At 41.3% G+C, this 12,442-nt stretch overlaps 1 protein-coding gene and 1 long non-coding RNA gene across 2 annotated transcripts in view; one reads left to right on the forward strand and one right to left on the reverse strand.

Annotated features, from left to right (window-relative positions):
• Positions 1-12,442, reverse strand: part of LOC148937433 (uncharacterized) — a 77,268-nt gene that overhangs the window by 29,342 nt on the left and 35,484 nt on the right. The window lies entirely within an intron of this gene.
• Positions 204-7,841, forward strand: LOC148937437 (uncharacterized). The gene is made up of 2 exons (XM_089073256.1): positions 204-6,102; positions 6,168-7,841. The coding sequence occupies exon 2, from the start codon at positions 6,913-6,915 to the stop codon at positions 7,684-7,686; it is 774 nt and encodes a 257-aa protein (XP_088929382.1). The 5' UTR covers positions 204-6,102; positions 6,168-6,912; the 3' UTR covers positions 7,687-7,841.

Genomic DNA, 12,442 nt, shown 5'->3' on the forward strand with positions numbered 1-12,442 from the left:
AAAATATTGAAAATTAATTATATATTACATACATATAAATAGAAATAATATAGTACATAGTAATATAGTATAATATAGAAATAATACTGTAATATGATATAAAAATAATAATATTAATAAATTAATAATAATTATATACCTTTGTAATTAATAATAAATGATAAAAATATAAAATCAAATATATATATATATATATAATAATATGTAACAAATTCCTAAATAAAAAGTATAATACTAAAAATAAAGAGAATATACATAAAGCAAATTCATGCATACATTACTAAGACATATATACCAACACATTACATACATGAAAAATGAAACAGGAAGCAATAGATAAGTCCATTAAACAAAGGCAATGTAATCCAATACCTTTCCCACCTAAACAAAAAGCGTTATAAGATAAGAGTGACATAGAGCATAAGCTAAGGGCCAAAAGTCTTGCCGAAAAAAAAATCATTCAGAATCATTCTGTTCCTCGTACGAGACGGACTCATTCTACGCATCAAACCAATAGATAAAATGCAAAAGGAAGAAAAAGAAATAGAAAACTTTAAAAAACAAATAAAAGATCCAGAATTTGATTGTGCTGTAAGTAACTGAGAAAATTAATTAATAAATAAATATAATAAATATAATAATAAATTTATTTTCTTTTAAGATACAGAAACAACAAAACCAAAAAATAAACTACACAAAAATGCTAGGAGATCTGGACCTAAAATATATCACAGGGCCGGACAAATTCAACAAACTACAAAGAAAATACTATAATTATATATTTTATGAAACTATACCTCCTAGAAGGAAAATATGTGGAAATTGCTTTAACCCAACCAAAAAAGGCGCAGAAAATTTTAAAAAAACTACCTCTTCCAAATTGGCATAGTCACGCAATTGTTAACGAAAATAATATAGATAAAAAAATAAAATGTGTAAAATGTTATAAAAAACTTTTAAAATTAAGAAAAGAAACTATTAGACTGTGAAAAATGTATTAGAAATTATATATTAGAAATTATATATTAAAAAAAAACCAATCACAGAAGAAATATACTTATTTAATATGTAACATATGAAATAAATAAATACTCAATAATACAGTAATTACCTAATAAAATAAACAAATAAATAATATAAAAACAAATAAACAAACAAACAAACAAAAAAAGGGAAAGGTGGAACATATTTTGTATTTAAACCATATTACTTTTAAATAAATAAATGACAACAAATAATAAATAAATAATCATAAACAAATAAAAAAAAAACAAAATAATAACAAACATATAAATACAATGATAATAAGAATAATAGTAATCTCTGTATAGAAATAAGCTAATTTTGTATCAGATTAATTAGTATTATTCATACGTAGTAACATAAGGTACTACGTATGACTTAAGGGGGGAGGTGTCTACACGGCTATCTACATCTTATAATTTTAAATGAAGGAATGCGCGTAATATGATAAAACATTGATTTATTGATTTATTGATTGAATTCTTGTCGATACCAGGCTTCGATTGTTACCAACGAAGATTCAGATGACACCTCTGAGAAAGAACCTTCCCCTTCTTAATTATGGATTTGAAAGAAGAAAGTGGTGAGAAGCTCGCGCGGGGATTCTGACCATTTCCACCTATAAATATGCGTGCGGAAAAAGCGGCCGTGGTCTTTCTTCAGTACTAACTAGGTGACATTAGTCAGTGGCGCGTGATCAACCTTAGAGTTAAATTCTTAAATTTATAATCAATTTCTGTAATATTTCTCTTAGGAGAATTTAAAAGCCTCCTCGATTAAATAAAGATAATTTTAAATTAAAATAATTGGGAAAACTGAAATCTGAAATTTTTCTTAATTAAAATCAAGATCATAATTCTAAATCCAAAACCGGTCGCTAACAATAGCGTAGCGTACCATTTAGTCGCAGTCAATGGTGTTGCGACTGAATAATTTGAATTTAGAATCTTAATAATAAATAATTATTTTCAAACGTATTCATGCCCAAAAGAGGAGGGCGCAAAGTTCAAATTAAAAGATTAAGATTTCAGTTAAATCAAACGATAATTTTAAATAAAGATCCCTTCTCATTATTCCTAAAACTTAAAAATTTGAAAAGACAAACTAAAACTAAAATAATTAAGCAAATTCCTAAATATAAATTAAGAAAAATTGATTTCGAGGTAAATTATCCAAATTATAATCAAATTAATAAGAAAGATCCCCGATATAAAATTTATAAAATTCGTTTCCTATTCGGGGTTGATTTGAATTCACAAACCGGTCCAATCCCAGGGTAAAGTACTTAAATGTATTGACCTAAAAACAGACAATCAGGACGTAACAAGACCTATTATCGCGTCGATCGTTTCAGGAAACGGGGCGGCATGGAGCGTAACTGCGTTCTTGGTTGTTATATCTATCGTGTCTCGGGGATGAGCGGCGCCGTTCTGGCGGCAACATCCGATCAAGCGCGGCGTCAGGCTAGGCCCTGGCTCGGGGAAGCGTTTGTGTATGTTGAGGGTCGGGTGTTTATTTAGATTTCGTCCCGACCATGCTGACAGCTCACACCATTGTCGTTAGAGTTCCTCGCCCTTAGCGATTTGTTTTGCGATTGCGAATGCCTCAAAAAGCTGACAAAAATGTTCGGATTTTAGCTGTAATCGATAGGATGTAGGCAATCTGTCGCAAAAACACTGCGCGGTAAATTCATCGATCTCGCGGCTTATTACTGAATCTAAAGTTTCGCGAGCGCGACGTTCTCCGTCTCTTATGGAGGAGCGAAGTTTCTTAATGCGATCAATATAGTCTAGAATGTGCTCCTTGGGATTGAGATGAACCGTAGTTAATTCGCCGCGATATTGAGCCATGCTTTTTACCGAGCTGAAAACACTCGCTAGTAAGTCTGATAATTGAGTGACGGATTCGTAGGGTTCGTCGGCTACAGCAGAATGTGCATGTCCGTAATTTAGCGATTAATAATCGCGTGAGAGGTTTCTCATAGTGGAGAGGCAAGATATCTCGCGCTTGCCTACACGCATTGATAAATTTAGAGAGCGGTATATTGTATCCGTCGAAGAGTGCTAGCTCGGTTGCTTCGCGATACGTGATCTTGGGAATAGAGGGCGGTTCTATCTCGGAGTCGTTGAACTCGTTCACTAATGCGGGGATCTCTTCTGACCGGCAGAAAGGCTTTGACTTCGCGGTGGGGGTTCCCGTCGTGCGTCAAATTCATGGCATAGGTCCCGTATCTCGCTATGTAAGCATGTATTATATCGTTTATTTCGTGTAGGTTTGATCGTCCTTCCGCGCGTTCTTTACGCAGGGCGGCGGTCTCTGCCCTCACCTCATCTCTCACTCTATTCATGGCGTCGGAGTCGGTTTGCAATTGCGCGGCGCGCTTGTTCATATTAGTCTGCATGATTTCGATCTCGGCTTCCGAATATTTAGTTTTAGAGGTACTGGCTCCGTCTTTCGGGAAGAGGTCCGTTTGGTCTGCTGCGATTTTTCTTTTCTGGGCTCGCGTAATTATTTCTGCTGATTTCACTGGAGTGCGTAACATCGACCTTCACCGGCACGGATGAGTGTATTCTATTCAGGTAGGAGTGTATTCTATTATGCTTTTACGTATCAGATCTTTACGGCGGGACAAATGTATTGTATTCCACCGCTGTCACCAGAAATTGTTATGTCGCGGGCAGCGGCGAGCCACCGGGCGGATCGTCGCGTTGCACCGGACCAAAAGGAGGTTAGCGTCGATTAATATCGTAATAATGGAACGGCTTTAATTATTTACGAGATAGCGCGGTCGCGAAGGGAAAGCGAAAAACTTGTTAATCGTCGTGAAAATATCACGTCGGAGGCAGGATTAGAGCGGTCGATGTATACGCGCGTCTTGATTTTCAAAGATCTCCCCGTTCGCCTCTAGATAAGTCAAAAATTCCGAGAGCGCATCACGGGCACACAGCGGGCAATGCTCGATTTCGCGAACTATCGTCAACGAGGCGTGACAGCACTCGCAATATTCGGTGGGTTCCGTCTATCCCACTTGTAAATAAATAGTGCAACAACGTCAGCTGATAAATGGTCCCGTCGGGGATCAATGCTTTGCAACGGTAGCAGAGCGTGCTAGCGCAATTGTTGCTAATGTTGGTATTTAAGGAATCGACGCGCCGATAAGCAAAGTTGGTGGCACATCTAACAGTACTCACGCGATTTAAAAACACCGCCGGATGGGTACGCACCTTCGGAATGCCGTTGACCTCTGCACATCCCGTTAATTACTCATGCATTCGCCTGCCGTATTGCGAGATCTGATAATATCCCGTCTTCACTAAAAATTGGAGCGAATATTATTGTTTGTTAGTTCGGAAACAAGTGTTCGCTTTACGACTCTTACCGTGCGTTTCCCGAGTGAAATCGACCAGGATAGCAAAAACTATCCCCCCAAAAAAAGGTACGGTCATAAAAATCCTTCCGGTCGCCAACCCATCGCTTTCCCTTTTTTATATCCCGTACGCATTTGAACACGTTGCACTCGTGCGTATTTGATTTTACGCGGGGAATATTTAGAAGCGTGATACGCGTGAGTTATGCAGTATTTGTTAAACAATTGAACTACTTACCTTGTCGAGGTACTGCGCTGACGGTATGTCTCCAAGGTGATGAGACGTTTGGGTAGGCGCTCTACCAGGCTTCTGTGCTCGTGGATGGGCGAGAATTGCGGTCTTGCGCTCCACAGTTTATTGGGCACTAGAAATTCGTATTCAACGTCGTATTCAACAGTTTGACCGATTATCTCATTATAATCGTATATCGCGGCCACGTGTAAGTCATAGAATAGTTGTCGAATCGCATTGGTATGATCCGCGCGGTTCTTCCGAGATTTCGGCATTCGGCGGAGGTTTTCGATAAGTTGATCGATAAAGATGGTGACGAGTTAGGAGATATCAGCGTTCGGCCACGAGTCAAGTAAACGAATTACTCGTTAATTCGGCTTCGCTTGGGAACGTGGAACTTATCGCGGGCAGGAAGTCTAATGTCTCTATCGTGGTAAATGCGGACAACGCACAATACCTTGCTCCCAGAAACGCTTATAATTCCTGTTAAATATCGTAATAATGAACACTTGAGATTTATATTATCACGTCTACTCGTCTCGATGCCTCGGTCGCTTACTTATTCTCGCGGCGTTGCGGTGATAAGGATGGCAAGAATAAGAGAACACGTGGCTATTACACTAAGCATCAATATATTCAATGATTGGAATTACACTCGCGAATTGTAATTACACTAACAAATGATCCTAACACTAATTAGGTAAATAACTTAAGATTTACTTAACTAGGAATTGAGAAATTTTTGGAAGTGGAATTAGAGTTACGATTTAGAACGATGTCGCGTAACGCTTGCACAGAGCAGATGCTTTACGTTTGATGGCGCGCACAAGTGTGAGTGTATGCCGCTGCGGTGCTCCGTTGCGGCGGCGCGACCGCGCAAGATGGCGGATGACATGGGTGCGCAGATCCTTATGGCAGCGTCGCAACATGGCGGATGGCGTGGGTTATGAGATATAAATATTAGATATGCGTGCTTGTGATGTGTATGCTGTCGGTTAAATCAATCAGAAACGTGAATGATGCACAGTAAAAACAATATGAGCGCTATTGTTAATAATGGTGATTATAGTATTTGCTAATGATGATTTAATATGATTAATAATATACTTAAAGTATAATTACTAATAATAATAGTGAAACGTTTTGTTAGGATAATAATAACATTAACTATAGAGAGTGTATTTTATTTTAATATAGTTGATAATAATGGTAATGCTGATAATGAAAATAATGAAAATGATTATAATAATGTTATAGCTAGTGGTAAAAATAGCGAGGGTGGGGCGCGTCGTGTTCAATGCTGGACGGCAGGAGAGCCAATAGCCGTGATTCAGAAGCCAACATGGCCATTTAGTGCTAGGATATGGCGTTATAAGAGCGAAAAAATTTGGCTGTGCTCTCCGGACGTAAAACTTAATCCTTGGCTTTTATGAATAGTGATTCCATAACTTAATGATAATGGAAATTATTTTCTGATAACGTAAGCTCTATCCATCATTTGAAATTTAACGCTGACTCTTTTAATCAAATATTCTTAATTTGTAGGTGTCGCGAGCGCCGAGAACGCAATCACGCTCACCGCTGACAAAGCGGATTGCGGCAAGCGATACTTTATTCGACGAATTATTATTTTACCAAGCGATAGCGATTACCAACGCTACCGTGCTAATCGCGCAAATATTGTGTAATCGTTCCACGTGAAGCAACTGTTAACCGGGTTGCGCGGCCCTTACGCGGAAAACTGCCGCGCGACCCAGAAATATACCGCGAACGCTGACGAACATGTTGATGACACGGCAAGGACCGGCCGCTTGGAACAGGATAAAAACGGAAGACCGATACTAGGAGAGGACTCGTCGAGATCCGCGTGCCGTCACGTCTGTCGCGGTCCGAATTAAAAAGGACAAACTGTATCAAGTGTTAATAAAATTTATTGAAATTAAAACGAAGTGGTGAGTGCTTCCTCCCCGCCGACTCCTTGACCGATCCACCGAAACGACCCGCACAACATTTCTGGTGGCAGCGGTGGGATCGTTTCGCAGCTACACCCAGTCATCTGGAAGGAACAAACGATCGGAATTCAAGGAAAAGGCCGGAAAAGAAGTCGACATCCCTGCGGTGAGAAAGAGTCACGGTAGAGCCACAACGCAGAGCATATCAGTGACACCGGAGAAGCCACGACCTACCACAACAGCCAGCGCCACGTCACAAACATGCGAATTGCGAGCGTAATGTAAGTCATAGAAAATTAAGCCAAGCGCATTAGATAGCGAGAGAAGCGTGTAGGTAGATGTCGAACGAGGGAGTTAACCAAACTCCTGCCCAAAGAAACACGTCGTGGCTACATAGTGCGTCAGCCAGCCGAGCGCTCAGCCCGAGCCCTCCGAGCCTTGAGCAGACGGAAAATTCACGCGATCCGCGCGATAACGTACGCCGCGATTTAAGTAACTATTATTCCGACGATAGTCTGACGAGTCAACCGGAATTACATCCGAACATTGTAATTGAACGCGTGTTTTCGCTTAGTGACATAGATAATAGCCTACTACCGAGTAGTGAGAGACGCGACGACGCTCTATTACAACCAACAGACGCAAGATCTGACCATAGCGACGGCACAAACGCAAGTAACCCTAGCCGCGGAGAATTCTCATTGACATCCTACGATAGTAGCGTGTTCGATCCACACGAATTTTACACCGCTTCACGAAACATAAATCCAGCGGAAATGGCAAATCAATCCTCGGGCACACCGTTAAAATCGATCGCGGAAGAACAACAAGTAGTAAACAAAGAATTGGACGACGAAGTAAAAAGGATGAGAGCCACTTTAAGCCAGGCACACTGGAAATCTGACCCGGCGGAATCTTCGCACGACGCGCGAGATGCAATGTTGGTCGAATTGATAGAAGGCATGCGAGCACTACAGGGCCGCATAAGCCAACTAGAAGTCGTTAATTACGATCGGAGTGCAGAAAATGACGAACCGATAGAAATGACATACGGGCGTATGTCACACGGGACGATGTCCGAAATTCGCGAGATCCCGCACATACGTTTATGAAACTGAAAGAAGCCCGCGATATGATTCCGGAAATGGACGGATCATCGCGGAACCAAGTTCAAAAATTTTTAAATGCAAGCACGTACGCGATGAGCGAAATAAATCCTGCCGACGAAAAATCATTATTAAAAGCGATCTTGTGCACGAAACTAACAGGGAAAGCCATGCACGATTTCCAAACAAAGGATATACGCACGTTCATGCAACTGAAGCGCGAGATCGAGATGTGCTATTTGGCAAAGCGTAGCACTACGCACATTCAGCGAGAGTTTAATATAACCCGTCAAAAACCCGGGGAAAGCGCGCGAGAACGGACTCCGCGACAAACTAGCAATGGAACTCTATCAATCTATGGTAGAAGGACGCGAGCACACCGCGGAACAACGAAAGGCAATCCTAGATACGATACAAAAATTAGCCCTAGAAAATTTCCAACTAGGATTACGTGACGAGATACAAACAATAGTACGACCCACTATACGAATTTAACAGCCGCGATGCTAGGCGCGACAGCCGAAGAAAAATTAAAAGATAGCCAACCTATAAAAATGTACAATAACGAGAAAGCTAGAAGCAACCAAGAACAGTATAGAAACCGCAATCAAAAACTGGAGTGCCACAAATGCGGTAGGCTAGGACATTTGGCGCGCGACTGTCGTTCAAGCCGATACACAAATAAATATCCGCTACCGCGAGCCGAACGACCGGCGAACGTAAATAATATCGAGAAATACTGCTCGTACTGCAAAAAGGCAGGTCATAAACGCGACGAATGCTGGTCACTGAACGGCCGCCCGAGAAAGGGGCAACCGAGACGCACGAGACAGGATAATGAAAAAGGGCGACAAATAAATACCGCTGTAATAATGAGAAAGAATAAGCAGCAAAGGGGGAGTGATGACCTATCGTTCACAAGCAGTGGCGACGACGAAGAAGAAGAGAAACCGAGAACAAAGATAACGCGAACCGTACGCGAGCATCAAGTGACACAGGTGAATACGCCTCACACAAACGCCACGTTAGACTTGATTACCCTGCCGATGCGAGAGACAAAAAGGGGAAAAACAAGTTTCCTCCTCGATACAGGCGCCACTTTGGCATTAATAAAAGTAGGAAATTTAAAGGGAGACACACTAATGCGCGAAGAGCGTTTAGCCCTAACCGGAGTTACGGGCCACAAGATACACACACTCGGAAAGATAAGAGCAACGATAACGCTAGGAGACCGAGAGATACGGCACACTATGTATGTGGTAAGAGATGACTTCCCAATAAATTACGAAGGGATACTGGGACTAGACTTTTTGAATAAACAGCAAGCGAAATGCGATCATGGGAATAAACAAGTCCGTATTGACAACACAACTTTCAAACTCTATCCGTACAAGAAAACCATGCTAACGCCTCGCAGTGAAACCATAATTCAGGCAGTAACCGATCGGAATAGCATTGGAATAGTAAATGCAGTCGAAACCAAACCCGGAGTTTTCATAGGAAATTGTTTGGTCATACCAGAAGAAAACGTATGTCCAATAAGTGTGATAAATACCACGGGAGAATCCGTGGAGATAACAACGCCGCTAGTCACGGTGGACGAGATAAAGACAAAAGATGCCGCACACATGTATACCATGGAGGTGTCAAGTAACGAAACAAGCGACGAGCCCATTCAAGCTCGTAAAGAAAAATTGCACAGACAAATGCGAACCGAGCATTTAAATAAAGAGGAAAAGAAAACCTTGCACCAGATTTGCGAAGATTTCTGTGATATCTTCCACCTAGAAAACGACCGCCTATCGTACACTAACGCAGTAGCACATGAAATAAATACGCGAGCAGATAGCGCGCCGGTGAATGTCCAACCATATAGATTACCAGAGAAGCACAAGGCAGAAGTAAATAAACAGATAGCGAAAATGCTGGACGACGAGATAATCCGTCCCAGCACGAGTCAGTGGAACGCACCCTTACTAGTAGTACCAAAGAAATTAGACGCATCTGGAGAGCGAAAATTACGAATAGTTGTGGACTTTCGGAAATTAAATGACTTAACAATCGGCGATTCTTTCCCGCTCCCGAATATCACTGACATACTAGACCAACTAGGAAATACTTTACAACATTAGATTTAGCATCGGGATACCATCAAATCTCCATGCATGAGGAACACAAACAAAAAACAGCATTCTCCACACCTTACGGGCACTACGAATTTAATAGAATGCCTTTTGGATTAAAAAATGCGCCTGCAACATTCCAGAGACTTATGAATTCCGTACTAACCGGATTACAAGGCCTCAAATGCCTAGTCTATCTAGATGACATCGTAATATATGGACCAAATTTGAAAGAGTATAACAAAAGACTAATTGAAGTATTCAAAAAACTAAGAAACTACAATCTGAAACTACAACCGAATAAATGTGAATTCTTAAGAAAGGAAGTGACATACTTAGGACACATTATCTCCGAAAACGGTATAATACCGGATCCTGCAAAAATAACGGCCGTAGCAAACTTTCCAATACCAAAACGGGTAAAAGATGTACAATCCTTCATAGGATTAGCCGAATATTATAGAAGATTCATCGAGAATTTTTCGAAGATAGCAAAACCACTGACAAAACTAACAAAAAAGAATGAGAAGTTCGCTTGGACAGCGGAACAACAGAACGCATTCGAAACATTAAAAGAAAAGTTAACGACCACACCAGTTCTAGCTTACCCGGACTTCACTAAACAATTTATAGTAACGACAGACGCATCCGGATACGCCATCGGAGCAGTATTGTCGCAAGGGCCAGTAGGCCAAGACCGACCAATTGCATACGCAAGCAGAATTCTGAATAAAGCGGAACAAAACTATAATACAACGGAGAAAGAATGGCTAGCCATAGTATGGGCCGTCAAACACTTTCGACCATACCTCTATGGAACAAAATTTCAAATAATTACAGATCACAAACCATTGATCTGGCTATTTAGTATAACAGACCCTGGTTCACGATTAATCAGATGGAGGCTCAAATTAGAAGAGTACGACTATGAGGTGATACACAAGGCAGGTAAAGGCAATACAAATGCTGACGCGCTCAGCAGAAACCCGATCGCGCCTGACACACAGATAAACAGCATCGAACGTGACAAGGAAGAACGCGAATATAACAAAGAAGACAAGGAGCAAATAATGTACGAATATCATAATGCCCCCCTCGGAGGACATCAAGGCGTAACACGTACCGTAAATCGAATACGACTAATGCACAATTGGCACGGACTAATACGAGATGTGGAAGAATACATCTCCAAATGTGAATACTGCCAGAAAAACAAACTAAGCAAGAAAACCAAAATGCCTCTAGTACTGACCGACACGGCAGAAAGACCGTTTCAAAAATGCGCCCTGGACATCGTAGGACCACTCACGGTCACCATGAAAGGAAATAAATACCTACTAACATTCCAAGACGACAAAATTTAGTAAAGCAATACCGATATCAGACCAGGAAGCAAACACGATTGCCAAAGAGTTCACCACAAAAATAATATGCGAATTCGGAATACCGGAGACAGTACTGATAGATCAAGGAACGAACTTCGTCAGTGAAATGTTCAAGGATGTATGCATCCTTCTAAAAATAACGAAAATTCAAACAACCGCGTACCATCCGGAAAGCAACGGAGCCCTGGAGAGATCGCACAGGACTCTGATCGAATACTTAAGGCACTATATAAATGAGGATCAAACCAACCTGGGATGAATGAATCCCATACGCAATGTTCACGTACAATACGACACCGCATACAGCAACGGGCTATACACCGTTCGAATTGATGTACGGGCACCGAGCAACACTACCTACAGCCCTGGCAGCGCCGCCGAAATCATATTATACATACGATAACTACGCGCAAGAACTAAAAGAACGACTCAGAGCCACACAGAAAGTAGCAAAAGAACATATTCGCGAAGCAAAACAAAAAGCAAAAAACTATGCAGATAAAAATACGAATACTAAAACCTTCAAAGTAGGAGATAAGGTCCTCTTGCATGACGAAGCAGTGCGCAGAGGACGATCGAAGAAATTGGAAGCACCATGGATAGGTCCATATCAAATAATCGAGAAAACCTCTGATGTTAATTACAGGATTAAACAGAAACGAAAAATTACGACGGTGCACGCGAACCGACTCAAACTATTCATCGAAGATTAGCAAACAACGCATACGAATAATTACCCGCAACAAGCAAAAAGCAAAAGCAGTAAAATAAAGATATTAATAATAAAGACAGCATAAATTAGAGTTAGTAAAAAGAAAAAAATACAGGACTCATCAGTCACGCAGGAGCGACGAACCGCTGCCCGGTGGCAACGCAAACCCGCACCCGCAACGAGTCGCGGGGGTAGAGCTCCTCGCAGACGGGCGGAGGGGGCACAGGAGACCTCTCTGTGCAGATCGTTTGAACACGGGGACGACACTCCCCCGTCCAGACGACTGTGGACGGCCACCTGAACGACATCCTTATGGCTACCCGTTGGGCCGCCAGACGGTATGACCGCCGCACGCATTCACCACACATGATGGGAACATGTTCCCGACCACATCTAGTGCACTGCACATGATGGAAAATAAACTGAGAAATAAACAAAAAATTGTCCACGACGCGCGATAGACCACGGTCGACGGCAGACTGAACAAAATAATTTATAATGTTAAACGTAGCACACAAAAAATGCACAACGAGGATTCACGG

Source organism: Pogonomyrmex barbatus, unplaced genomic scaffold (genome assembly GCF_055798465.1).
Source record: "Pogonomyrmex barbatus isolate J1 unplaced genomic scaffold, ASM5579846v1 scaffold14, whole genome shotgun sequence".
NCBI classification, from domain to species: Eukaryota; Metazoa; Arthropoda; class Insecta; order Hymenoptera; family Formicidae; genus Pogonomyrmex; species Pogonomyrmex barbatus.

Coding starts and splice junctions, on each gene's coding strand:
- LOC148937437 (XM_089073256.1), top strand. CDS start 6,913: ATGTCGAACGAGGGAGTTAACCAAACTCCTGCCCAAAGAAACACGTCG.